This window comes from Electrona antarctica (assembly GCF_951216825.1).
Source record: "Electrona antarctica genome assembly, chromosome: 8".
NCBI lineage: Eukaryota > Metazoa > Chordata > Actinopteri > Myctophiformes > Myctophidae > Electrona > Electrona antarctica.
Genome location: NC_136789.1, coordinates 24,699,387 through 24,727,003, shown reverse-complemented (window position 1 = coordinate 24,727,003; position 27,617 = coordinate 24,699,387). Strand labels below are relative to the sequence as shown.

Below are 27,617 nucleotides of genomic sequence, written 5' to 3'. Positions count from 1 at the left end.
TCTATCCTTTCCTTCATTGCAAACCCTCTCTCGACCCTCTGAACACCCCCCCCTCCCTCCCCCCTCCACCTTCCCTCCCTCTATCTCTCTGCGTCTCTCTCTCTCCCCCTCCATCGTTCGCTCCAATCTCCGGCGAGTTTATTTGCGATCTGATTGAACCCGAACAGATAAGGAATAATAATTGTGTTTTTAAGCCCTCCTGGGGGGACCGACGGAGGGCCCTGTTTATTCTGCCTGCTGTGGCATTATGAAGTACGGCTCCTCTCCACTGCACACACACACACACACACACACACACACACACACACACACACACACACACACACACACACACACACACACACTGTCCTCTCCACTGCACACAGGCTGTCTTTTATATTGCAAAGTTCCTGGAGCTGAAAAGTCCTTGCGTCTTCAATCCCCCCCCTAATTCAGTAACGTCCCAGGTGATTGGTCCACACTACTGGTAGGATGATTCAGCATTATCTGTTTAACCACTTAGACCCCAAGACCCCAAGAGGAAAATAGCCGATCGACAAGCTCACAATGCGTCGCGCTGCAACACAATGTGAGCTTGTAGATCGGCTATTTACAGCGAAAGCGTTCCCCACAATGACAGAACACTGGTATAGAGCCCTGAGGGATTCCGGTCAACCATATGGGGTTTAAGTGGTTAATTCCCCATCCCTGGAGTTGTCTTACCTTTGCTGTTTTTATTTATTGATTGATTGATTGATTGATTGATTGATTGATTGAGTCTTTTTTCGTGTATCGTCGTCATATGTCCAGCTCAGTGTCGCAAAGCCACGCCATTTTCTCTGGTCCCATGTGGAAGAGGTTTGATGATTGGATTGATTGATTGATTGATATCTAGTCAGAAATGTAAACAGTACGAGGTGCAGTCAGACATTTAGGCTAAAGGGATAACACAAAAAAGTCCCGGGGACTTGTGTCCAGTATTCAATTAATCACCATAGGCCTGGGCCATGGCTCAGTGGTCCAGGCACCTTGGCTGGTAATCCAGTCTGGCAGTGTGCCGCGGGTTCGACTCCCGATCCTGACGGCCTTTACTGCATGTCTTCCCCCCCATCTCTCTCCCCATTTCCTGTCAGCCTACTGTCTGTCCCTCCATAAAAAATATAAAATAAAGGCAAAAGCCACAAGAAAAAAACATTACAATTCATCACCATAGCGTGAACGTTTTGGGAAAGTGAGGATGTTTTGGTTGGCTGTCATATTTGAAAGAATGATGATGAAAGCGGCCATAATATTATTTTATAAGGTCATGTCTGGGCTGCAGACAGTCTCTAACTTTGATTTCCTATCCAGGATTCATCCGTGGGTCTCTTGCATAAGACCCAAACAATGGCTCTGGACCCAGTTTTATGGGTCGTGGGTGAAAAAATAAATTTCAATTTGTTTTGGAGAGAATGGAAGTGTGGTGAGGCCACCTCCTGTACTGTATTAACATGCTCTAACACAGTGGTTCTTTTTCATGTCAAGGACCCCTGAATGGACACTAATTAGCCCGCGGACCCCCATTAGAAAATATATGCCAGGGACCCCCATAAGAGAAGATTTTTACGGCTCTAGTAGTGATTCTCAACCCGTTTAATTTCAAAGACCAACAGTTTGACATGCATTAGTCTACGGACCCCCATTTAATGGCATTTCTATCTCTCAGGCTGAGCTTGATGGCCTAAAAATCAGAGCTTGATTGATAAGGGTCATTTGGCTGGGGACCCCCTGGAACTCCCTCAAGGACCGCTGGGGGTCCCCTGGGCCCCACTTTGGGAACCACTGCTCTACCATACAGCTTGGGCAAAATATAGTCCCTCCATAAAAAATATAAAATAAAGGTGAAAGCCACAAAAACAAAACCTAAAAAAAAAAGAAGAATAGACTTAGAGTTATACTGTAGGTGCTAGGGAGAGAATGTAGTCAATGGAATATCCCCTGAAGGACAATAAACCAGTCACTGTGTGTTTGTGTTTCCATGCACAGATAAGCACATACAAATAGCCCAACTGTTAATGAGTACACTCTGTCAAGTACGTGAACATGCACGCGTGCATGCGCGTGCGCACACACACACACACACACACACACACACACACACACACACACACACACACACACACACACAATCAAATGCACGTCGTGCATTCTGTTGGCAGACATGCACGTTGCACATACTATAACACACAGTGCCCACATTCATGTTTGAAGTGTAATGTTCCTTCTCCTGTGGACTCCTCTTTTACAGTGCATGATGTAAATGTCACAGCCGGTTAATGTCTAACTTCACTTCCCTCTCCCCTGATACAACAGCCTCTTAATCCCCAAACACAGCAGCACAGCGGACCTGGCTGCTGGATAACACGCTGTTCTAATGACCACATATGTGATACAACAGGTCGTTTTGAGGCAACTAATCTGATTGGTTGATAAAGCAATAAGCCACGAGAGGTCTCAGGTTACCGGGTATTTTACAATGGCTGGGGGCGTAGGCAGACCTGAGGGTCTTCTACCCTCCCAGCCATTGTAAAATACCCGGTAAGATGGGGCCTCGAGTGGCTTATTGCTTTTCTAAAACGGTTACACACATATAGCAATATTAACCTAATAAAACTATTAAATTCACAAAAGTAGCTACGCTTTGCGCCACCAGAGCGAGCCACATCACTTCCTTATTTTGCTGCAAGTAGGCTATGTGACGGGAGAATAGCGCTTGATGTCTTTACGGGGCCACATGGAGCCACACATTCACAGTCATATGAGCCGGGCGGTGCTTAGACGCCTGCACGGCATGGGTTTGCAAGGCAATCAAGCGCTCCCCTTCCCCAGTACAGCTACAGAGATGCGGAATCAGCTGCGAATTATATAAAGTGATTGAAGGTGTGGGTTATCGGTGAAATGTACACCGGTCACGTGACGGTAACCAGCCAATCAGAATCAAGTATTGGGACTACCCGTTTTCTAGCCGTGCTTAAACCACGATAATGGAACAGCTAATCAAAACAAACAGTTCAGCCGTGCTTTTCTCTCAGAGCGCAGCAGACTCGTGGCTAGGCTTGCTAGTTTCTTGGGACATTTGTGGTCGTAGTGACTACATCTGTCATTGAAAAATCATTATTTTTCAGCAATTCTCTTAGTTTTAAGGGTTGTATAATTGCCGCAGGCATGCATTAATGACGATAAAGAACACCCTCGAGTGTAATAAAAACAATCCATAAATGTAAAAATCCAAACAAAAAAACAACGCTAACAACAACAAGAAGTGAAACTACCGTATAAGATTGACAAGACGTGTTGTGAGCTTGTGGGTCGGCTGTTCTCACTACGTAGCTTTGGGTCCCGGGGAGAGATTTCTGTTTTGGGTGTCGAGCTACAAAGTTTGGGAACCACTGTCTATAAAGCCCATGTCTTAGTGCAATGCATTATAAACATACTTAAAGGTATATTCAGTGATTTCACTTAATTCAAATATCACTTATTTTTTCTTATTTTTTGGATAATCCTCCCTACTATAGAGTGTGCTGACCATATAAGGAGTTCCTGGGGGAAAAAAAACCCTAGTTTCGGTTTGGGCTTTGGGTGGCAAAGCCTTCATCCAATCAGGATGAGAGGGGCCTTCCTCCAATCATGATCGAGTGGGGCGGGCCTTGGTGCACGTGCTGTTGGTCTGTTGTACTTCCCCCACTGTAGAGTGCATGCAGTGCATAGTGTGCATGTGCACATCTTGTTACCGGGGCGGACCGGGCTTTTTTCCAAATCACTGAATGCTCCTTTAAAATGAATTGTAATCCTCTAATCTCAGTGTATAATTAGTGTGGTTGCCTCTAGGAAACAACAGTATTGTTATTGCTCAGCTTTATTATTTATTATATTATACTCTAGTAGAACGGCCCCGAAGCAGTAATTAATCATGCTTTTTACCATAATTTTAATGTACCGTATTCCAACTACACTATGAGAGTTATAATTCACTATGTTCGTGGCCAAAAGAAAGTCTGAGAGTGACTAGCTATTATGAAGTATTATGATTTTTGAACTTCTAAGTCATTATAAATGTTTTATAATGTGTTAGGATTATTGCTATGAAGCATTATGAGTACTTATAAATGTTTTATAATGTGTTAGGATTATTGCTATGAAGCATTATGAGTACTTAACTTTAATTATAGCCTACAATCACATATTATTTATAAGCCACAATACTCACATCTCAAAATGCATGTTGTGACTGAACGTTTGACTGGAGCCGTTAAAACGACGGACGTGCGCCACGAGAGGCACCGCCCAGCGAGTGGCACAGCTAGTCGCCCTGCCGCGCTGCCAAGTCAGCTTCAGTGACTCAGCGCCGGTCGAGTTAATGTCCCGATAAGGACAGAATCGTAACATGTGCCATTTCACGCCCACCTTCCAGTCAAACGTTTTGCCGTCTTGGGAGACAGATTAGAGATAGATTAGAATGCATTGTAAGTGTTTCTAATGTATTATAGACACTTCATTAGAAATGGTTACAGATTCATTGTATTCCAGGCAATGCACTGCATAGTACTGGAAGATTGTATGATACAGAACCAAAGGCCTAACATCTGGTATCACTGTGTCTCATTCACTGACCTTCACTCCATCCACTGATGGTGAGCTATCTCTAACAACTTAACAACCAAAGTAGACGGTAGATTAATTATAGGGTGGAATGATATTATATCATTTTGATCATTATTATCTATTCTTGTCCTTTGAACAGATCATGAAAGGGAATCTGGAATAAAGTCAAAGATTATTTTTTTAAGGACCAACGCTTTTATAAAAACGGCAAGTAGAAAATGCCAAAGATTTTCCCTGACAGACAGTGAAGTCACACCAACACCATGAACTACGGGCGCGTTCGGAAATACCGCACTGGAGCGCACTCGCCTATTAGCTTGCATTGCACAGTGCGCTGAGTGCGCTATTTCCGAACGCGCCCCAAGTGTAACGGGTCAGAAATAACCGCAGCAACTTAACTCTATTTATTTACCATAAACATAACAATACTTGATCTCTCTACAGTAAAGCGGATGTCTCGCCTCCTACGTTTTGTCTTTGCAGTCACACACATTTGTCATATGAAGTAAATAAAAAGAATCAAAGCCTTATCAGAAATATAAATATAAATGTAAAAATAAAGTGTAATGTCATGAACGGAAATGACGAGCAGATGACGGCTTCCTTTCTGGACTTTCAGTATAGTTCCATCGCTTTTTTGCACTTTTTTGTGTCTTCCATTTAAAATAATATTACATAAGATTTAAAAAGGTTTAATTCCAACAAGTATTGCATAAATAAAATAAAACAATTCATTTCCATAAAGTAATTAAAAGAAAAAGGTTTAAAAAGTAGCGGCTTCGTGTTGTGAGCTTGTAGATCTTCTATTTTCACTATAGTTTTGGTTCCCAGAATAAACGTCTCTTTAGGGTCTTGAGCTGAAAAGGTTTTGGACCCACTGCTCTAAGTCTAATTGATGCCACAGCTCTGCATTCTGCTGAACTCCTCTGGTCATATCCACGCTAAAGAGTCATAAGTAATGTTGTTTTTGGGTAGGAACAGACTATTATAAATAACAGATGAAACCGAAGCACTCCCAAGAAAACTCCCAGCTCCCAAATTATTCCATAAAATATCTCATAAATAAGAAATCTGGGACAATGCGGCCATATACTATATAGTAGCTCTCTAGTTTTTAAATACTCAATCAATAATTGAGCCAAAAGTGTCTGGGTTTTTTTTTTACGCTACTGCACAGCCAGGCAATGTGGAAAACTAAACACACCGTAAATCTTTGAAAATATTTCCCCTTGCTGTTTACTAATAAAGTTCTCAGCGATAATGTAATATCTGGTGTTACTCTTGGGTCAGACAGCTGTGAAGTATTCAGTTATAAATGAATTATGTATTCAGTTTACAGTTTGTTACCTTTGTTACCGTTTTTTTAATTGTAAAAACATTAATGTGATACACTGGAACCCTCAAAAGTAATAGGCCTATCTCACAGCCCCCTTTCCACGCCCCCTTCCGGTAGATAGTGGTGTCATTTAACATTAGCATTTACACGTTTTGGAGAATCTATGTACATTTCCTAATGTAAAAATGTGACAGACCAATATTATTATGAAGCAAACAAGATGGTAAATCAGCTCGAACAGATAGAACAAACCTTACCTTGAGAAAACAAAAGTTGTAGACTTCTTAAATTACCTCTGTTAACATGTAGCGTCTATGGAGTGACGTCACGCTATCACCACTAGCCCCGAAAGGGGGCGTATTAAGGGGGCGGGGAAATTCTGTGAGATAGGCCTATTAGGTCAGGTGGACATAATTCCGTTACATACAGTACTGTACAGTAGGCTAGGTAACAAACAGCTCATGCTGTTTTGCTCCAGTAGTTCTAACCAGCCTGTTGACTCGGTCGGATGTTATTATTAGTCCTTTAAGTTTCCATGAGGGAGAAAGAAAATTAATTTGCCAGTTAAATCAATTTCATTAACTATTTAAAGAGCCTTTGAACAATGTGTTACTTTGAGATGTTAATCAAGCACGTTCCCAAAGCCCTGTTCCGGGCACCCTTTATGTCGTCTCCTGTCTCCTCTCATCTGGTGTCCTCTTCATATTTTCTCGCCTGTCCTCTCCTTTCATCTCGTTTTGTCTCGTCCCCTCTTCTCCTGAACTCTCGTCCCATCTCGTCTCGTCTCTTTTCCGCCTGCTTCTCTCGCCTCCTCTCCTGCCATCTTGTCTCCTTTACCCCTGCCTATCTCCTCCTCTCTCTTTCCCCGTCTTCTGTCCCACTCCACTCCATTGATTGATTGATTGATTGAAAATTGTATTAACAGTTTGCAGAATTACAGTACATTTCAAGCACAAACTCAATACAAAGGCTGTTAACTGTGAGTGGACGACCCAATTAAGCATTACACTTGTTTACAACAGGGTCCACCATGTTCAATTCATCAAAACATTAAGAGACGTACAAATAGACACTTCTATATAGACAAAGAACAGTACAGGAATTCATCATAATGGAGGTAAAAAGGGAAAAGAAACATATACAGTGAGGGGAAAAGGGGGGGGGGGGGGGGGGGGAGGGAGGGGCGGTGGGGGGGGATTCAGATTTTACAGGGGCCAGTTTCGAATTGCAGCCATCCGTAGGTGCCCTTTGATAGCGGTTTTGAAGGAGTCAAGGGATTTGCATGTCTTAATGACTGTTGGTAGGGCGTTCCACATTTTGGTGGCATAGGAGCGAAAATAATTTAGTCCCTTGTTTGTGCCGAATCTGGGTTGAACATGGTTCGTTGCACTCCCTCTGGTGTTGTGGGTGTGGACTTCGTTAACATTAAGGAAGTATCTACACAGGTACATGGGTATCTTGGTGGAGTATCGAATCTTGTGGACCAGACCCATTGCAAGATGCTGTACTCTGTGTGTATGTTTCATCTTCAATACAGAGGACCAAAAATAGCCTATCTAATGACCTCTCCTCTCCCCTCCCCTCCCCTCCACTCCCCTCCCCTCCCCTCCCCTCCCCTCCCCTCCCCTCCCCTCCTCTCCTCTCCCCACCCCTCCCCTCCCCTCCCCTCCCCTCCCCTCCACTCTGTCTCATCCGACCAGCCATGCCAGAGCTGGATGAGCTGACCATGGAGCGAGCGCTGGTGGAGCTGGAGAGCGTGTGTCAGGAGAAGATGCAGCAGGCCATCGAGACGCAGGAGGGCCTGGGCATCGAGTACGACGAGGACGTGGTGTGCGACGTGTGCCGCTCGCCAGAGGGCGAGGACGGCAACGAGATGGTCTTCTGCGACAAGTGCAACGTCTGCGTCCACCAGGTGAGGGGAGGGCGTTTGTGCATGTTTTGTGAGAGAAATAAGCAACCAGGTCTATGACAACAAGGCCAAAAGAAGTAACTAGGCTATTTTCAAAATAATCTTGGGGAAAAAAGTGAGCCTAATGTGATGCATTGTGAGTTTATAGATCATCTATTTCCAGCGTGCGGCTCAACCCTAGGACAAGTATAAATTAAGCATGGCAAATCTGCTACAGGGGTCCCTGGCAAAATCTGATGGGTGTCCGCAGATAAATGCACATTCATTTTGGCTTCCTTGACGTGAACATGTTTGTGAACCACTGGTTTAAACAACAATAGAGTATGCACATGGAGTGTTGGAGTTTGGAAGGGTTCGTTGGAAATCACTCAAACGTCCTGCGTACCACCTGTTTCTAAATGTCACATAATGCAGGAGGCAGCAAAATGTTGTGTTATTGAAAACAAGCACTTCCAAAATCTGACACTTAGAAAAATAATCAAATGCAGGGCATTTCTTGACAGAAAGTAGCTCATAACGTTTCTATGGTGGTTTTTATGAAACAAAAACTTTGCAGATAGAAAGAGGATAATTCAAGCTTTTCGTACAGCTGCAATGTTCGTGATGTTTAATGCAATCAGACAGGACTTTTCTGTTTGGATGAATGGGCTGTCAAGGCCAGAAAGTAGTTTTTTGCCACTCAGTGGGCGTTCCCGCATAACTTCCAGGTACGTAGATGTCACGCGCATATCCTCTATATGAAACAAGCCCAAATAAGCAACTACACTTTAGAAATAATCCCAAAAAAAACGCAAACCCGCAACCACCAATATTTACTGGGTTGGCAGTGGCTCAGGAGGTAAAGCGACGGCTTGGGAATCGGAAGGTTCTGATTCGATCCCGGGCTCCCCCTGTGTTACTGTCAATTGTCGAAGTGTCCTTGGGCAAGACACTGAACATTGTGAATGTGTGTGTTGTAATGCAGGGGTTCTCAACCCGTGGGTCGCGACCCCTCGGGGGGTCGCCAAATTAGTTTTCAAAAATAGCAGACCTACAAGCTCGTAGCGCGCCACTCGGTGGCGCGCTATGAGCTTGTAGATCTGCTATTTTTCAATAGCTAAATTATAACATAATGCTTAAAACACCAAAAGGGGTTCCCGCCCAAAATGGGTTAAGGTTATTGTAGCAGTCAATTTATATTGGGGGTCGGGAGGGGGCGGGGGTCCCGAGACATTGCCAAAGCATTTCCGGGGGTCCCCGGCCAAAAACGTTGAGAACCCCTGTTGTAATGCACCTTATATAGGGCTTTGGGTAAAAGCGCTATATAAATGCACCACTTATCATGTATGAAGAACCTGGGAAAGTCAGTACTGCACATTTCGAAACGCTAATTTCCGGGACCCTGGGAAAAAAAACAATAGAAAACATTTGATTGAATGGTTTTATTATCCGGAGAAACTTTTACGAAGTGCAAGATCAGAGTAAGTGCCATGAACTTTGTGTGCAGTGTTTGCAACACATCATTTCTCATCTGCGCCAACTTCGAAAAGTTGTTTCTTTTGGTCCAGGGAGTTAAACGTTAAGTGGAAAACGAAATCCTGGTGTTTGGAGAGGCTTTGTGGTTGGTAGGGGGGGGGTGGGGGGGGGGGAGAGAGAGAGAGAGAGCGAGAGAGAGAGAGAGAGAGAGAGAGAGAGAGAGGGGTGAAGGGAGAAGGGTGAAGGGTGTAATGATGTGTATTATGTACAGTTTCTGTACAGTATATGTCGGGGATTGAACCATGAATGTCACACAGTAGGTCAAGCCTATATAAAGTAAATTACGTAAAACGCTGTAGGTTATATTATTTCCAAAAATGGACCTTGGATGCTTGGTTGCTTCTGTTGATGCGGTGACAAATGTAACACCTGTTTTTAAATTAAATGTAACAGTTCAAGGTCGTTGAGCAGTCAGGAGTTTGATGCAGCACTGAGACTCTTATGTCGGGCAGAAACCTTGTACATTATGTCCACGTTTAATAACTTTATTATTATATTCGGGTTTTTTGAATGCCTTCATCATACAAGAGTGTCACACGAACGTAGTGAAAATAGCTGATCTACAAGCTCACAACACGTTTTCACAGTTTACTGTATATCTACATGTTACTTACTTACTCATGCCTATCCAGGCCGTTGACTATACAGTCCGCCAGAGTCCTCTATCCTTTGCCTTCTTTTTGTCTTTCTGTATTCAACGTTTTTGTAGCATATGTGTGTGTGTTTTTTTTTACGGTTTGGGGTTGCTGGCCCCAAGCCCAACCTTCCCCCATTGCTGGGTTCAGGATTGGTTTGGGGTCAGTTTGACCTCGCTCCTGTGAGACCAGACAGGTTTCGAGTCTAGTACGACAAGCTGTCTCTGCATGTCAATCCCAACCAACCCCAGATACTGTGTAATGAAAGCCTGCTTCCATGCAGGCATTTCATATACGGGCAGCAGCGTGAGACAGATATCTACATTTTTATAATAAGAATAAAAAGTTATGGTTTTGGACATAAGGTTTTTTTTTTAAACATTATGTTATCCCATTTTGGGCGGGAACCTCTTTTGGTGTTAGCATTACGTTATGCTTTAGCTATTGAAAAATAGCAGATCTACAAGCTCATAGCGCGCCACCGAGTGGCGCGCTACGAGCTTGTAGGTCTGCTATTTTTTAACAATCGTTAAAATGTGGCGCAAATCATTGAATATATATTTGCTTCTGGGGGGTCCCTGGAACTACATATTTTGAGATGGGGGTCCGTGGCCCAATAGAGATCATTCTGGGGGTCCTTGACATGAAAAAGGTTGAGCACCACTGACATAGAAACATAGGTTTTTCAGAAAAAAATAGGATTTAGAAGCCTTTTTTTTATCGACCTCAGTCCAAAATGGGTTAAACAACTCCAGCACATGGAGCATATTGGACACTGTTCTAACAGTGTGTGTGTGCAGCGGTGTCCTGAGGTCTGACAGGGTTTCTGCGTACGTGTCAATGAGATGCAGCGTTAATTAGTTTGAAGGTCCCAGAGAGACTGTATTTACAGGACATGCCCACAGCACGGGCAAAGCTCTACTCTACTGCATACATACAGCTGCCATTTGTTCACCCTAGTCTTATCCGTTACCTAAAACGTGTCATTTTAAAGCTGCACGATGTAACTTTCCTCTTTATACCCGGGATTTGAACCTGGTTTCTTTTGCACGAGTGCTGGAATGTTCACCGTTGAGCTAATAGAGCCTGCCTGCTTGATTAGCGGGGATAAACTGAATCTTTATCATCAGGTCAGACTTCGTGCCAGATCCCGTGTGACACAGACTAAATGTCTCAATAGAAGAGCAAGATCCTGTGTGATACGGACTAAATGTCTCAATAGAAGAGCCAGATCCTGTGTGACACGGACTAAATGTCTCAATAGAAGAGCCAGATCCTGTGTGATACGGACTAAATGTCTCAATAGAAGAGCCAGATCCCGTGTGACACAGACTAAATGTCTCAATAGAAGAGCCAGATCCCATGTGACACAGACTAAATGTCTCAATAGAAGAGCAAGATCCTGTGTGATACGGACTAAATGTCTCAATAGAAAAGCCAGATCCTGTGTGATACGGACTAAATGTCTCAATAGAAAAGCCAGATCCCATGTGATACGGACTAAATGTCTCAATAGAAAAGCCAGATCCCATGTGATACGGACTAAATGTCTCAATAGAAGAGCCAGATCCTGTGTGATACGGACTAAATGTCTCAATAGAAAAGCCAGATCCCATGTGATACGGACTAAATGTCTCAATAGAAGAGCCAGATCCTGTGTGATACGGACTAAATGTCTCAATAGAAGAGCCAGATCCTGTGTGATACGGACTAAATGTCTCAATAGAAGAGCCAGATCCCGTGTGACACAGACTAAATGTCTCAATAGAAGAGCCAGATCCTGTGTGACACGGACTAAATGTCTCAATAGAAGAGCCAGATCCCGTGTGATACGGACTAAATGTCTCAATAGAAGAGCCAGATCCCGTGTGACACGGACTAAATGTCTCAATAGAAGAGCCAGATCCTGTGTGATACGGACTAAATGTCTCAATAGAAGAGCCAGATCCTGTGCGATACGGACTAAATGTCTCAATAGAAGAGCCAGATCCTGTGTGACACGGACTAAATGTCTCAATAGAAGAGCCAGATCCTGTGTGATACGGACTAAATGTCTCAATAGAAGAGCCAGATCCTGTGTGACACCGACTAAATGTCTCAATAGAAGAGCCAGATCCTGTGTGACACCGACTAAATGTCTCAATAGAAGAGCAGGAGACAAAATACAACCACCCAGAGTGTAGAAGTTATATTGTATTAACAGAATCTACGGTACAGAAAAAAGTCACATAGTGCAGCTTTAATATAATTATAATACTAATAATACATTCCATTTTTATAGCGCTTTTGTAAGGTAGCCTATTCAAAGTCACTTTACAAAACAAAACGGAGACTAATAAGGGCCACAATATATTTGCTTTTTGATGCTGGGCAATTAAGGCCTGCCGCGTGGTAGCAAGGATAGTGTTTAATTCCTTAGACACTTGCATGTCTGTTCTTACAAACCCAGCCAAATTACACCACTGACATGATGCTAGTAATTACCTGCCATCTCCAATCACAATATTAAGGAAATATTAGTCAGAACTCAGAATTGAATAGCTATCCTATGAGCATTTGAGACACATACAGTACGTAGAGTCGTAGACACATCATCAGCAATCAGCATAGAGCAGGTATTGTCTGTATTTGTAATCATAGTAGGAACTCTTTGGGCAGTATTATGCGTGTCTTAAGTACCAGGTCTTATTACTTAACTTAAGACCTGGAGGCGTGGTCAATGCTGTTTGGCCACTCAGAATAGCCAAATGGCATTGATCACGCCTCCAGGTCTTAAGTTAAGTAATAAGACCTGGTACTTAAGACACGCATAATACTGCCCTTTGACTTCTAGGTGGCCTCAATGCTGTTTGGCCACTCAGAATAGCCAAATGGCATTGATCCCGCCTCCAGGTCTTAAGTTAAGTAATAAGACCTGGTACTTAAGACACGCATAATACTGCCCTTTGACTTCTAGGTGGCCTCCATAACTACCTCCCAGCCACACGTGTGAAACTTAACTACTGTAGTTAACCAGGTGGATTTCTACCAGCACTACATACCGACTATCTGCTGTAGCCACATAGACAGAACTGACTTTAACCCATTTAAACCATGTTTCTATTTCTATGCATTTGTCCTCCAACCCCAATCTGAAAATAATGATGTTGTTCCAGGGACCCCTCGGCCAGAAGCAAAGATTTGAGTTAAAAATGTTGGCTCTGAAAATTTGCGCCACATTTTTTTCAAGATTTTTCAAAAATAGCAGACCTACAAGCTCGTAGCGCGGCACTCGGTGCCGCGCTATGAGCTTGTAGATCTGCTATTTTTCAATAGCTAAAGTATAACATAATGCTTAAAACACCAAAAGGGGCCTGGGCCGTGGCTCAGCGGTCCAGACACCGTGGCTGGTAATCCAGTCTGGCAGTGTGCCGCGGGTTCGACTCCCGATCGATCCCGACGGCCTTTACTGCATGTCACCCCCCCATCTCTCTCCTCCATTTCCTATCAGCCTACTGTCTGTCCCGCTATAAAAAATATAAAATAAAGGCGAAAGCCGCAAAAAAAAAAAACCCATTTAAAACACCAAAAGGGGGTTCCTGTCATGAATGGGTTAAAGCAAAACCAGCTTGTTTTGAGTATGTCGACCCCGAACCTCTACCCTACCCACCATCTCACGTATTATTCTGACACTGTACAGTAAACTAGCGCACATGTTCTATCCCACATGCCATATTTCATTTATTATTTATTTGTGTTATTGAACCGGGCATGTTATCTAGAAAGATTACTTACTTACAATAACGTTCCTGACAAGCAGCATCGGTCTTGTGTGTGTGTGTGTGTGTGTGTGTGTGTGCGTGTGCGTGTGCGCGTGTGCGTGTGTGTGTGTGTGTGTGTGTGCGTGTGTGTCGATGTGAAGTGAACAGATAATATGACAGGCTGCTGTTGACTTAGCCGAAAAAGACTTATTATCTTTAGAGATTACCCTCTCCTACCATAACATCTCTCCTCTCTGCACCTGTCACTGCTTGAAGTACTATTAACGTCCTGGTGACAGCTCCATATAAATGGTGTCCATTATTTTCTCTTCATTTTTCTTCTCTCTCTCTCTCTCCCTCTCTCTCTCTCTCTCTCTCTCTCTCTCCCTGCCATCTGTGTCATTCTCTGCTTGCTTGCTCCCTCACTTCATTAACTATCGCTCTTTTTTTCTCTTCAATTTATGTTTCTCTTCCGGTCGGCCTTGTCTCGTGTCCTCCCCCAACCCCCCCGCCTCTCTCTCTCTCTCTCTCTCTCTCTCTCTTCATTTCCTCGTACCTCTTTTAATTCACCGTCCATATTCGTCCTTTTCTCTGCTCCTCTATTGTCAATTTACTTCCTCCAACTCTGTTGCCTGTCCTCTCTCTCTACCGGCTTTCACACCCCCTGCTTCCCATTGGTTCTCTCTCCATTTCTCTCTCTCTCTCTCTCTCTCTCTCTCTCTCTCTCTCTCTCTCTCTCTCTCTCTCTCTCTCTCTCTCTCTCTCTCTCTCTCTCTCTCTCTCTCATCCATCTCTCTCTCTCTCTCTCTCTCTCTCTCATCCATCTCTCTCTCTCTCTCTCTCTCTCTCTCTCTCTCTCTCTCTCTCTCTCTCTCTCTCTCTCTCTCTCTCTCTCTCTCTCTCTCTCTCTCTCTCTCTCTCTCTCTCTCTCTCCCCCAGGCGTGTTATGGCATCCTGAAGGTACCCCAGGGCAACTGGCTGTGTCGGACCTGTGCTCTGGGCGTCCAGCCCAAGTGTCTGCTCTGCCCCAAGAGAGGAGGGGCCCTGAAGCCCACCCGCAGTGGGACCAAGTGGGTCCACGTCAGCTGTGCCTTATGGATCCCCGAGGTGAGACCATGCAGCGCCACAGACCTCATTATGTCCAAAACGCTTGCATTTAACCCATTTAGGCCGGACGTCGAAATATAAAAATGTTCAAAGATTTGTGCCGCATTTTCACGATTTTTTTCAAAAATAGCAGACCTACAAGCTCGTAGCACGCCACTCGGTGGCGCGCTATGAGCTTGTAGATCTGCTATTTTTCAATAGCTAAAGTATAACAGTTAAAACACCAAAAGGGGTTCCCGCCCAAAATGGGTTAAAGGATTCAAATTCAAAAGCATCAAAAGTTGCAGATCCGCAAGCTCGAACCGTGTTTTTTCACGATTTTGTAACCCATTTTTTAAACCCAGTGTGAATTATCTAATGTAATCCTGGGCGCTTACACTTCCTCTGCCAACCTGGGGGGGGGGGGCAGCGGACTGACTATGCTTCCTTCTATGCGTGAGGAGTCCAAGCTGCTTCTTTTCACCTGACAGGGGGGAGTTTCCCCCGGCCGGGCGTATCGCGTTATTCCGACCAGTTCCTTTCCCCTCCATCAGGCGCCCCAGGGGGCTGGCCAGGGGGAGGTTTGACACGTGTTCTGCTACTTTCGATGCTTTTGTGTGACGCTGTAGGATGATCAGTATAGGGCGTAAAATGTACGGAAAAAAACACAAAAGGTTAGAATATGGAGATAAGAGGTTTCTTGCCCGACAGCAATGATATTGTGGTTTAATGGAAGGTCGTGCTCAAAATGGACCATCCACGTACTGTCATTGTGTTTTATCACAGCGGAGCACATCATTGCCGGAATTTGTTAGTTTTCTGGCTAACCTCTTTTTATTATAATGGCTGTCAATGGGACTCCTTAAATGTTTTTATTTTGTGGCTTTCGCCTTTATTTTATTTTTAATGGAGGGACAGACAGTAGGCTGACAGGAAATGGGGAGAGAGATGGGGGAGTGACATGCAGTAAAGGCCGTCGGGATCGGGAGTCGAACCCGCGGCACACTGCCAGACTGGATTACCAGCCAAGGTGCCTGGACCACTGAGCCATGGCCCAGGCCGTCAATGGGACTCCTTGCCCAAATCAGGAGTGATGCAACGTAGATAATGTCATAAGATGGCTGATATCGTAGGCTGACTTATAACATACAGTCTGTCGTAGGTCAAGGTCAAAGGTGTTTCCTCATCATTGGATGGACCGGAGGTCAAGGATCAGAGGAGGGGTTTATTTACACAATGTAAAACACAGCTTCCGAGCAGGATGCTGCAATCTCGCGGACAGACGAGAAAATGTGCTCATGCTAATGATGATGAAATGACACGGAATGTGCCACGGAAGCACATCTGTTGGATGAATAGAGGCGGCGGGCTTTTTTTCCTTTTCTTTTGCTGTCCTACACGTCTCGACGCCATCCTCCGCATTGAGCTGCACGCCACACGCAATCTGTACCGACAGCTTTGAAACGGCACTCGGTTCAAAAGCGCCGAACGAGTTATTATGTTGTTCCTTCCTCATCTGAGGGAAAAGACGGGGGGGGGGGCGTGTACTCCACAGACAGTCAGTCAGTCAAGTGTGACGTGTACTTCGTCGTATGCCGGCATTGCATGCTGAAAATAGCCGATCTGCAAGCTCACAACGCGCCGCGCCCGCGGCGCGTTGTGAGCTTGCAGACCGGCTATTTTCGCCCCCGCGCGACACCGTCGTGCGGCGGAGCTCAAATGCATGGCCTCGGTCGGTCCCCCGCGCTCCGACGACAGAGCGTGCTTGATGGAGTGGCTTTTGGCATCGCCAAACCTTTTAGCTGTAATTGCCTTCTGTCACCCTTGATTGGACTAATTGTTTTCGTTGCTCCTTTGCTTTTGTTTCTCTTCTATCGGATGAGAGGGAGCAATTAATTTACGCTTGGGCGCGCGACTTGGAACGGTTCGCTGTCTGTTTGTGGGCGTTTGTGGGGTATGTACCCGTGTGTGTGTGTGTGTGTGTGTGTGTGTGTGTACATACGCACTTGTCGGCACATTTATGCTCTGTGCATTTCTCTGTCTGCGTGTTTGTTTCTATGTGTAGGTTGGTTGTTTGTGTGTGTGTGTGTGTGTGTGTGTGTGTGTGTGTGTGTGTGTGTGAGTGCGTGCGTGCGTGCGTGCGTGCGTGCGTGCGTGCGTGCGTGCGTGCGTGCGTGCGTGCGTGCGTGCGTGCGTGCGTGCTTGTGTGCTGTGTGCATGACTGTGTATATACATGCTGTGTGCATGCATGCGTTAAAGAGGTGTTGATAAGCGGCACAGAGAATGAGGATTTCACAGCCGCCTGGGCGTGAAGGGAGAGAGAGTGAGGGATCAAGGGAGAGAGAGAGAGAGAGAGAGAGAGAGAGAGAGAGAGAGAGAGAGAGAGAGAGAGAGAGAGAGATGGAACAATCCAGTTCACAGAATAGACCTCAACACACACACTGCACGGTTGCGCACACACACACACACACACACACGAACCCATGCAGACACGCTCTGGTGTGCAGGTACACACATGCACCATTAACCCTGCATCACAAGGGTGTTTCTGGTGGGATCATCATACAGTACAGATTGACTAGTGTTTCTGGATGAACACACAAAGGAGTTCTGACTTAGTTTAGAAGAGTAGAAGAGAGAGAGAGAGTGTGTGTGCGTGAACTGATACATACCTCCTGCTGTGGTATGCATGTACCTCTACATTTGACAAAAACTAAATTGTGTTCCTATGGATCCATAAAAGATCATAAAAAGAAAACATAAGAAGTTGAAATTTGGTGATAACTAAGAGGTTTCAGCAGCGATATGGTAGCCCGCCGTTTATCCATGAGGGATACATTTTTAAATGGCTCTTACACACACACACACACACACACGCACGCACGCACCCAACAGCAGCGATATGGTAGCCCGCCGTTTATCCATTTTTAAATGGCTCTTACACACGCATACACACGCACGCACACACGCACACATGCGCGCATGCACACTTCAAGTCTCTCTCTTTAAACAGCTTTTCATTTGATGCCATGACCCCCACCCCTGTTGCCACCGGGGTCGTTAAGATTTAATACGATTTTTCTTCTTCTTTTTCAACCAACTGCTTGGAAATAATATGAACTAATTGAAAAGCCGGAAAGAGGGGAAGGAAGAAGACACGCGTGCACACACACACACACACACACACACACACACACACACACACACACACACACACACACACACACACAAATACACACACACACACACACACACACACACACACACACACACACACACACACACATACTGTACACACGTGCGCACGCATCGCGATGTGTTGTGAGCTTGTCGCTCAGTTATTTTCGGCAAAGATATTTGACGTGGAAAAAAGTATAGAGTATAGAGACACCTAGAGGTCCCCGGACCAACACTGTAGGGTTTTAAGTGGTTCAAAATGCTACAATCTCTGCCATTGTTGATTGCTTAATTGTGAAAAGCACTGGATCTGTGATCAAACTCTACAGCTTGAACAATGGATGGTGACAAATACCCATATCTAATCTACTGTAGTATCAACACAACAGAAACATCCCCAAACTGCGACTTCACAGACGCTGTTCACCTGAAAACGATGTCATACGTGCCAAACTGCCAATGCTGATTTCACTTGACATTTTCTAGGTTTTTTCTGTAAACTGATCCCACACATTATTATGTGGAAACATGCCTTTTCACATGTGTGGTTTATTATTATTATTATTACATTGTTTTTATTGGTTTTTCCAACATGTGTGGTATAAATCCTTCGGAAAAAAATTATCTCTGTTTAATAAATGCAACTTGTCAAGTATTTGTCTCCTCCAAACAAAACTGGAGATATGCAGAGCGCAAGAAACTACTGGAAGAGGATTTCATCGGGGAAGCTTAGAAAACACATCAACCAAATGCAGAAAATGTTTGTAGAAGTGCATCTTTAACCCATTTTAGGCGGGAACCCTTTTGGCGTTAGCATTATGTTATGCTTTAGCTATTGAAAAATAGCAGATCTACAAGCTCATAGCGCGCCACCGAGTGGCGCACTACGAGCTTGTAGGTCTGCTATTTTTGAAAAATCGAAGAACGACTGTCAGGATGTAGAAGACATTTTTAGAATCTGATCTCAGGTCAAAATGGGATAAGACCGAAAGAGAGCCTAAACTAAAACCCCATCCCATCAGCCAGTTGTTAGCGCAGTGACAGGCAGAGGAACGACTTTTTTCCGTCTATAAAGGCCATGCTTTCACAGTTTGAAATAGAGTGCTGGAGAGAGCGGAGCGGAAGGAAGGAATGGCACTTTGGATGACGAGTGCTCTCCACTCGACCCTGTCCTGCACGGCTGCTTGGCAGTCTTCAATGACTTGTCGACTGCATTCAGCGCCACGCCGTCAGGCCACTGGCATTTCAAATCAACTGTTCATCCCGTGCCGTTCTGCAGCCACAAAACACTCTGCAACGGTTGTCGCCCCCTCGAAAAGCGATCGGCCCAAGATTCGCGATAGTTTTAACCCATTTTTGACCTGAGATCAGATTCTAAAAATGTCTTCTACATCCTGACAGTTTTCTGAAAAAGCAATGTTTCTATGTCAGTCGTCAGTCATTTAAAAAAAATAGCAGACCTACAAGCTCGTAGCGTGCCACTCGGTGGCGCGCTATGAGCTTGTAGATCTGCTATTTTTCAATAGCTAAAGCATAACATAATGCTAACACCAAAAGGGGTTCCCACCCAAAATGGGTTAAGTGCAGACAGGGTTCAATTTGCTATTTCTCTGCTTATGATACTCCCCGTGTCATTAGTTTGTATCGCCGGTGGGGATGTATTTTATCCCTGCTTCTGGTCGGACTGAAATGAATTAATGCGTTTCCTTTTGGGTCCGAAGTGTGTTAAAGGGATTGAAGCCGGAAAGAGGGGGAGGATAACCTTCAAAAATAAAATGTGGGGTCATTTCATCGTCTATTCAGGCTTTTGTGAACACCCCAGCAGGTTTTTTAAGTTGCTCGACTCAGTATTTAGATATTTGTTATTCATTTTTATCAGACATGCCCCCTTCCTCCTATACAAACCCATTGTAATTTCATACTCCATTTTAACCATGATAGATTCATCGAAAAAACATCCGTCCTTGGTTCTGGTGTTGTGACTCATACTGTCCTCCTAATACTGAGTGAGGGGGCCGTGTTAGGGCAAATTGGGTTGCAGCATATAGACAGTACATCAAACAAATGAAACAATGCAAATAAAAACATAAACAGTACACATAGCAGATACCAAACGTACAGTAAAGTGCACGTTATCCATTAAAGTGCAAGTGTGCTTATACACCACCAAGATACCCATGTACCTGTCTAAATACACCACCAAGATACCCATGTACCTGTCTAAATACACCACCAAGATACCCATGTACCTGTCTAAATACACCACCAAGATACCCATGTACCTGTCTAAATACACCACCAAGATACCCATGTACCTGTCTAAATACTTCACTAAGATACCCATGTACCTGTCTAAATACACCACCAAGATACCCATGTACCTGTCTAAATACTTCACTAAGATACCCATGTACCTGTCTAAATACACCACCAAGATACCCATGTACCTGTCTAAATACTTCACTAAGATACCCATGTACCTGTCTAAATACTTCACTAAGATACCCATGTACCTGTCTAAATACACCACCAAGATACCCATGTACCTGTCTAAATACACCACCAAGATACCCATGTACCTGTCTAAATACTTCACTAAGATACCCATGTACCTGTCTAAATACTTCACTAAGATACCCATGTACCTGTCTAAATACACCACCAAGATACCCATGTACCTGTCTAAATACTTCACTAAGATACCCATGTACCTGTCTAAATACTTCACTAAGATACCCATGTACCTGTCTAAATACTTCCTTAATGTTAACGAAGTCCACACCCACAACACCAGAGGGAGTGCAACAAACCATGTACAACCCAGATTCGGCACAAACAAGGGACTAAATTCTTTTCGCTCCTATGCCACCAAAATGTGGAACGCCCTACCAACAGTCATTAAGACATGTGAATCCCTTGACTCCTTCAAAACCACTCTCAAAGGGCACCTACGGATGGCTGCAATTCGAAACTGGCACCCGTAAAATCTGAATCCCCCCCCCCCCTTTTTCCCCTCACTGTATATGTTTCTTTTCCCTTTTTACCTCCTTTATGATGAATTCCTGTTCTGTTCTTTGACTATATAGAAGTGTCTATTTGTACGTCTCTAAATGTTTTGATGAATTGAACATGGTGGACCTTCTTGTAAACAAGTGTAATGCTTAATTGGGTCGTCCACTCACAGTTAACAGTCTTTGTATTGAGTTTGTGCTTGGAATGTATTGTAATTCTGCAAACTGTTAATAAATATTTCAATCAATCAATCAATCAATGCTATGCAATAAGTGCACGTTGGCCATAGAAAGTGCGTGTGCATATAGGCACGAGACCAATAAAGTGCTCATAAGGTTATCTCCTTGACATACCCACAGCAGCATTTAATGTGCAATGTGCAAAAGAGACAGGGACAAAGGAATGTTTGTGCCTGGCACAGGGGGCTCGCAAGCGAAGGCCAGATCATACTTTAAGAACTTTGGCCTTGCTCATATTTGGTTTGGAATTTCTTATACCTCAGATTTACGAACTAGCCGAACACCTCCACTAGCCGAACATGGTATGTGATCGTTCAGACACTCACTGTGCCTTGTGATTGATATCGTTTTGTCTGCCGGCAACTGCACCATGCATAGTTTTGAAGAAAAGTTGGCTGAACAAGAGATAATCGTTCTCTGAGCGACTACAAACACAACCAGATGTCAATGAATTAATGCAGTGAGATAGTACACACTTTGTCCTCTCTGTCTTGTCGCCGAGACAATTTATTCCAAAGCACGTCGGAGCACTTCAGTGTCTGGCCTGGGCAGGCGGGCGGGGTCTCGGGTCCAGAACTCAGAGCTTAGGCAGTGATAAAATAGCAAATTGTCCTCTAGAGTCTAAGGACTTTTGTTTGGTTTAGGCAAGTGGCGGGGTTTGCAGTATGCTGCAGGCGGCTTTACCCACTCGTTGTGTAACGTGTGCGTGTGTGTGTGTGTGTGTGTGTGTGTGTGTGTGTGTGTGTGTGTGTGTGTGTCCTGCTCATCTGACAGGTGAGTATAGGCTGCCCAGAGAAGATGGAGCCCATTACCAAGGTGTCCCACATCCCTGCCAACAGATGGGCCTTGTCCTGCAGCATGTGTAGAGAACACACAGGCACCTGCATACAGGTAGGCATGCACGCACGCACGCACGCACGCACGCACGCACGCACGCACGCACGCACGCACGCACGCACGCACGCACGCACGCACGCACGCACACACACACACACACACACACAAATTCTATCTCTCTTCCCCTTTTCTGTCATCCCTCGTTCTATGTTCATTAGCATGGTTCACTCTCACCTTATCTTCCAGCGACTACCTCTCCTACACTCTTCCTCTCATCACTCTATCCTGCACACATTACTCCTCTTCTTCTTCCTGCCTCATCCTCCTCTCTCTCTCTCTCTCTCTCTCTCTCTCTCTCTCTCTCTCTCTCCCCCTCCTATGCCTTCCTTCTTTCACACAATTTTCTTCATCCTCTTTCTTCATCTGTGCTTACAAGTGTGTGCACACACACACACACACACACACACACACACACACACACACACACACACACACACACACACACACACACACACACACAGCCCTGTAACAGTACAGTAATGGTAGTTGTGTGCCTCCTGCTGCGTGCCAGTAGGTGTGTTTGAACTCTCTCAACCTCCTCACCAGGGCTCCTCCAAACCCCAGACTTTAGCTCCACTGTATTTGTGTGTGTGTGTGTGCGCGCATGCGTGCGTGCGTGCGCGATACAGAGAGAGAGGATGTAGAGATAGATGAGAAAGATGGGAGGGCAGGAGGGAGAGGGAGAAGTTGTGCAGAGAGATACAGGAGAGAGAGAGAGAGATTCATTAGGTTGATGAGTGTGCATTTTGTGTGTGTTTGTGTAGCAGCCAAGCCATACATCATTACAGTATTGATACGGCAGATTAGCGGTAAGTACAGGTAAAGTCCTTGACTCCACAGGGAAGCAGTCTATCTACTGTTTGTATAGCTGGAGGCTTGCTGTGCCAGCTCAGGAAGACAGTCAGCGACACACCCTGATCCAACCTGCACTCCACAACCCGCCTCTTGAAGAGAAGTGCAGTTTTGGATCCGTTTCTATGGCTTTGCAAAGATTGCACAAAACGGTTGGGGGAAATGTACAGTACTACTTCCAACCTCACAGACCTATTTTGGGAATTATACTGTAGGTGAAAATTGTCTAAAAAATATGTATACTGTAGATTATCCCATTTTGACCTGAGATCAGATTCTAAAAATGTTCGTTCTTCGATTTTTCAAAAATAGCAGACCTACAAGCTCGTAGCGCGCCACTCGGTGGCGCGCTATGAGCTTGTAGATCTGCTATTTTTCAATAGCTAAAGCATAACATAATGCTAACACCATAAGGGGTTCCCGCCCAAAATGGGTTATGTTATTAATGAGAAACTATTTTGTGTCTGACAGCCAGTATATTCAGCTATAGAGGGATCTGGCCCAGTTGGCATTTTGCCAAGCACACCATAAGCACAACACAAAATGTCCTGTCACGAAATGACAGGACCCCTCCACTCCTCGAATACTAAAACCCAACACTGAGAACTCTGCACCCAGTGGGAACTCTAGTCAGAACCAGACGAGTCAGAACTCTACACCCAGTCAGAACAACTCTACACCCAGTCAGAACTCTACTTAAAAACATGTCCGACACTGGAAACTCACTAGGAAATGTAAGAACACATACACAAAACGGACAAAGACACACAGATACTGTCACAACATCCGGACTGTAGACACTTTGGAAGTCCTACTCCTGGCTTTACTGTAATCAATAGGACGCACGCACGCACGCACGCACGCACGCACGCACGCACGCACGCACGCACGCACGCACGCACAGGCCACTTACAAGTTACACCTCACGTTTGTTCACTACAGAGACATACACACATTTAGGGCAGCCGTAGCTGAGTGGGTACTAGAGACTAGAGAGGTCAGCTTGTAATCAGAAGGTTGCCAAGGCACATGATCAGCCCTAACTGCTCCCTGGGCACTGTATTCATGGCACTTCTCCACTGCTCCTAACAGTAAGGATGGGGGACAGGGATCCCTGAACTGCTGATGTTGTGTTGATGATGGGCATACATGGGAGATAGAAGTCCTGCAGTGTTCTACCATGCTCTCCACCACTAGTGGCAAACATGTGACACAAAGCTTAGCCAACCCAATCAATCAATCAATCAATCAATCAATCAATCTTTATTCGTCACATACATATTAAAAAAGTAGTTTTTTTAAGTGTAACAACAACAATGATAATGTCAATAAAGGTATCTGTGATGCTGATGGGTCAGAGATTCAGTGTTTCTTCCACAGATGAACAGACACATCATTTGTTGGTTTTCAGTTCTCTGTCCGACTGAATTCTCACTCTGCACTGCACAGAGTCTAGCCGATTGACCTCGAACTTGACCCTGGGGTCATCACCGGCACGCACAGTACGTTTGTGGTAATTCGGCTGGACGGGCCTGGGTTATGCCCTGGATGTATGCCCTGGATAGGCAGGCAGGCAGGCAGGGAGGGAGGCAGGGAGGCAGGGAGGCAGGGAGGCAGGCATAGATTGCACACACACACGCACACTGGCCAAATTTCCATATCAGCTTTGATAACGGGCCGCTACACGCGCACATAAAATAATACACACACAAACAAACAGAGAGGAAGGCATGTTTGTTGTTGGTGACTTGTGACTGTTCAGCTTTGGACCACAACCTCCGTCCCACTCCTCTGACTTAATCACAGCTCTGAGACGAGTAGTACACTGTCAGGGTAGTTGAAGACTGTGTGCGTGCGTGCGTGCGTGCGTGCGTGCGTGCGTGCGTGCGTGCGTGCGTGTTGTAAGCAAAGCTTGCGCTAACAAGCCAAAACTGTTTTGCACTTGGCACTTCAGTTTCCACATCTTAAAACCTTACAAACAGAATTCATACTGTAAAGCATTCTCCCTGTCTCTCATGTCCTTGTTCGTTCTCACTCTTATCTCATCTCTCCCTATAATTCCCTCTCTCCCAACATCCCCCCCCCCTTCTTCCTCATCCCCCCACCGCCGCTTCCCAAACTCTCCCTTCATCTTCATATCTTTCACCTCCCTTCCATCTGCTGGCACATAGGCCTGGGTGATGACTTCAAATCAATCAACTTTTTTGTTGATTACGATTAATCAATAATTATGGGAAAAACAATGGGAGAACATGATGCCAATGTTCTAAACATCATGAGTACATACAGTACGTACCTGCTACTACATGCTTTGTAGGCATGTAACGATTCACTCAACTCACGATACGATTCGTATCACGATATGAGGTTCACGATATGATTTTTCACGATATTAAAAAATATATATATTTTAAAGAAAAATTACCGTTTTTTTAAATTTTATATAATTTATCTTCCCCCCCTGAGATTTTTTATTTAACTACATTGCAAAAAAGTAGCATTACTTTTGACAGTGCAGAAACATAATTGCCTTCCTTGATGAGTATGAACGACCATCATCACCTGGGCACAGTCACAGACACACAGCTCCCCTCTACAGTGCTCTACTACTGAAAGTGACTATCATTTCTCTCCAAAAGCACTTGAATATGATGGAATATGACTAAAGCTCACATTTCACATCACACACTAGCTCGATTTTTTAATTTCAATGAATCGGGATTAATATCGATATATGTCGATATATGATATATCGTTACATGCCTAATGCTTTGTGTTTCTGATCGTCCCGTCCGTCTCTCCCCCCCCCCCCCCCCCCCCCCCCCATGGCGTCCCTCTCAGTGCTGCATGCCCGCCTGCGTCGTGGCCTTCCATGTGACGTGCGCCTTCGACCACGGACTGGACATGAGGACCATCCTGGCCGAGAACGACGAGGTCCGCTTCAAGTCCTTCTGCCTGGAGCACAGCTCCATCACCACCACCTCCTCAACAACCACCCTGGAGCACAGCTCCATCACCACCACCTCCTCAACAACCACCACCAGCAGCAGCAGCACCAGCGCCACCAACGGAGTTCACAGCAGCAGCAGCGCTGCCACCAACGGACTTCACAGCGTCACCAAACCCGACTGGACCGCCGTTGCCGCCGCCGCCACGCCGGGCGCCAGTCCCGAGCTCAGAGTGGCGGAGCAGCGTCATCAGATGAATGGCGGTCAGTGGTGTAATGTGACTATAGTACATTTTACCCAAGTACTGTACTTGAGCACATTTTCTTTATTTTTTTTCTTTTCATTTTATTTTGCTGGAGTATTTCCAATTATCTGTCATTTTACTTCTACTCCACTACAGCTAAGAGGCAAATATTAAAGCAATAAGCCACAAGAGGTCTCAGGTTACCGTGGATTTTATAATGGGTGAGAGGCGTGGTGAGACACGAGCGCAGCGAGTCTCTCCAACCCTCTCACCCATTATAAAATCCACGGTAAACTGGGGCCTTGCGTGGCTTATTGCTTTTCTAAAACGGTTACAATCATATAGCAATATTAACCTAACAAAACTATTACATTCACAAAAGTAGCTATGCTTTGCGCCCACCAGAGTGAGCAACACTTCCTTGTTTTTAGTCAGCCAGTGTGACGGGGGAATAGGAAGCGCTTGATGTGTTTTCGAGGCCGCCCGGAGCCACACATTCACAGTCATATGAGCCGGGCGGTGCTTAGACGCCCCACGGCATGGGCTTGTAAGGCAATCAATCAATCAAGATTATCGGTGAGATTTACAACGGTCACGTGGCGGTAACCAGCCAATCAGAATCGAGTATTGGGACTAACCGTTTTAGAATGTACTTTTACCCCTCTACAATTATTTGTGAGGCGTATTTAGTTACTTGTTTATTTTGTAGATTTGATTATTATTACCAAACATTCATGAACCACTTCAGCTCTGTATATTTCGGCCTTTTGAAAATAAAATCAATTTTTTCTTTTACGTTTTATACATTTGAAACCTGTGAAATGGGACATTATGTGTAATGGCTACTTTTAATTGTGGTACTTTTAAGTATATTTTTATGCCAATACTTTTGTACTTTTACTCAAGTCAATTTTGAATTCTGGACTTTTTAATTAACAGTGTTCCGTATACATTACAATACTGATACTTCAACTAAAAACTGAGCCCTTTTACCTTTTAGGAGGAGGAGGAGGAGGAAGTGGAGGATTGGGGTGCGGTGAGCCGGAGCCGAGGGCGGTGGTGGTGCCGTGTCTGGCGCTGGAGAGGGCCGAGAGAGACCAGAAGGTGAGCCAGGCTGAGCGAGACCAGAAGGTGAGCCAGCGCAAGCAGAAGCTCCAGGAGTTGGACGACGAGTTCTACCGGCTGGTGGACCCCAGGGAGGTGGCCGAGGGACTGGCGCTGCCCAGCTGCCAGGTAACACAACATCATTGTGTTTGATGTGCTAACCCATTTAGACCTGAGACCAGATTCTACAAATGTCTTCTAAATCACAACAGAAATAACTATTTTTCTATGTCAGTGGTTCTCAACCTTTTTCATGTCAAGGACCCCCAGAATTTTCAGTATTTGGCTGCCGACCCCCATCTG

At 44.9% G+C, this 27,617-nt stretch overlaps 1 protein-coding gene across 1 annotated transcript in view; it reads left to right on the top strand.

Annotated features, from left to right (window-relative positions):
* LOC306928670 (E3 ubiquitin-protein ligase Jade-2-like) overlaps positions 1 to 27,617 on the top strand; it is a gene marked incomplete at both ends in the record, with an annotated part of 54,115 nt that overhangs the window by 23,572 nt on the left and 2,926 nt on the right. Inside the window, 5 exons of the mRNA XM_079508940.1 lie at positions 7,657 to 7,868; positions 14,695 to 14,862; positions 22,044 to 22,160; positions 25,860 to 26,229; positions 27,214 to 27,443. Coding sequence (XP_079365066.1) covers positions 7,657 to 7,868; positions 14,695 to 14,862; positions 22,044 to 22,160; positions 25,860 to 26,229; positions 27,214 to 27,443 — 1,097 coding nt within the window. The remainder of the gene's footprint in view (positions 1 to 7,656; positions 7,869 to 14,694; positions 14,863 to 22,043; positions 22,161 to 25,859; positions 26,230 to 27,213; positions 27,444 to 27,617) is intronic.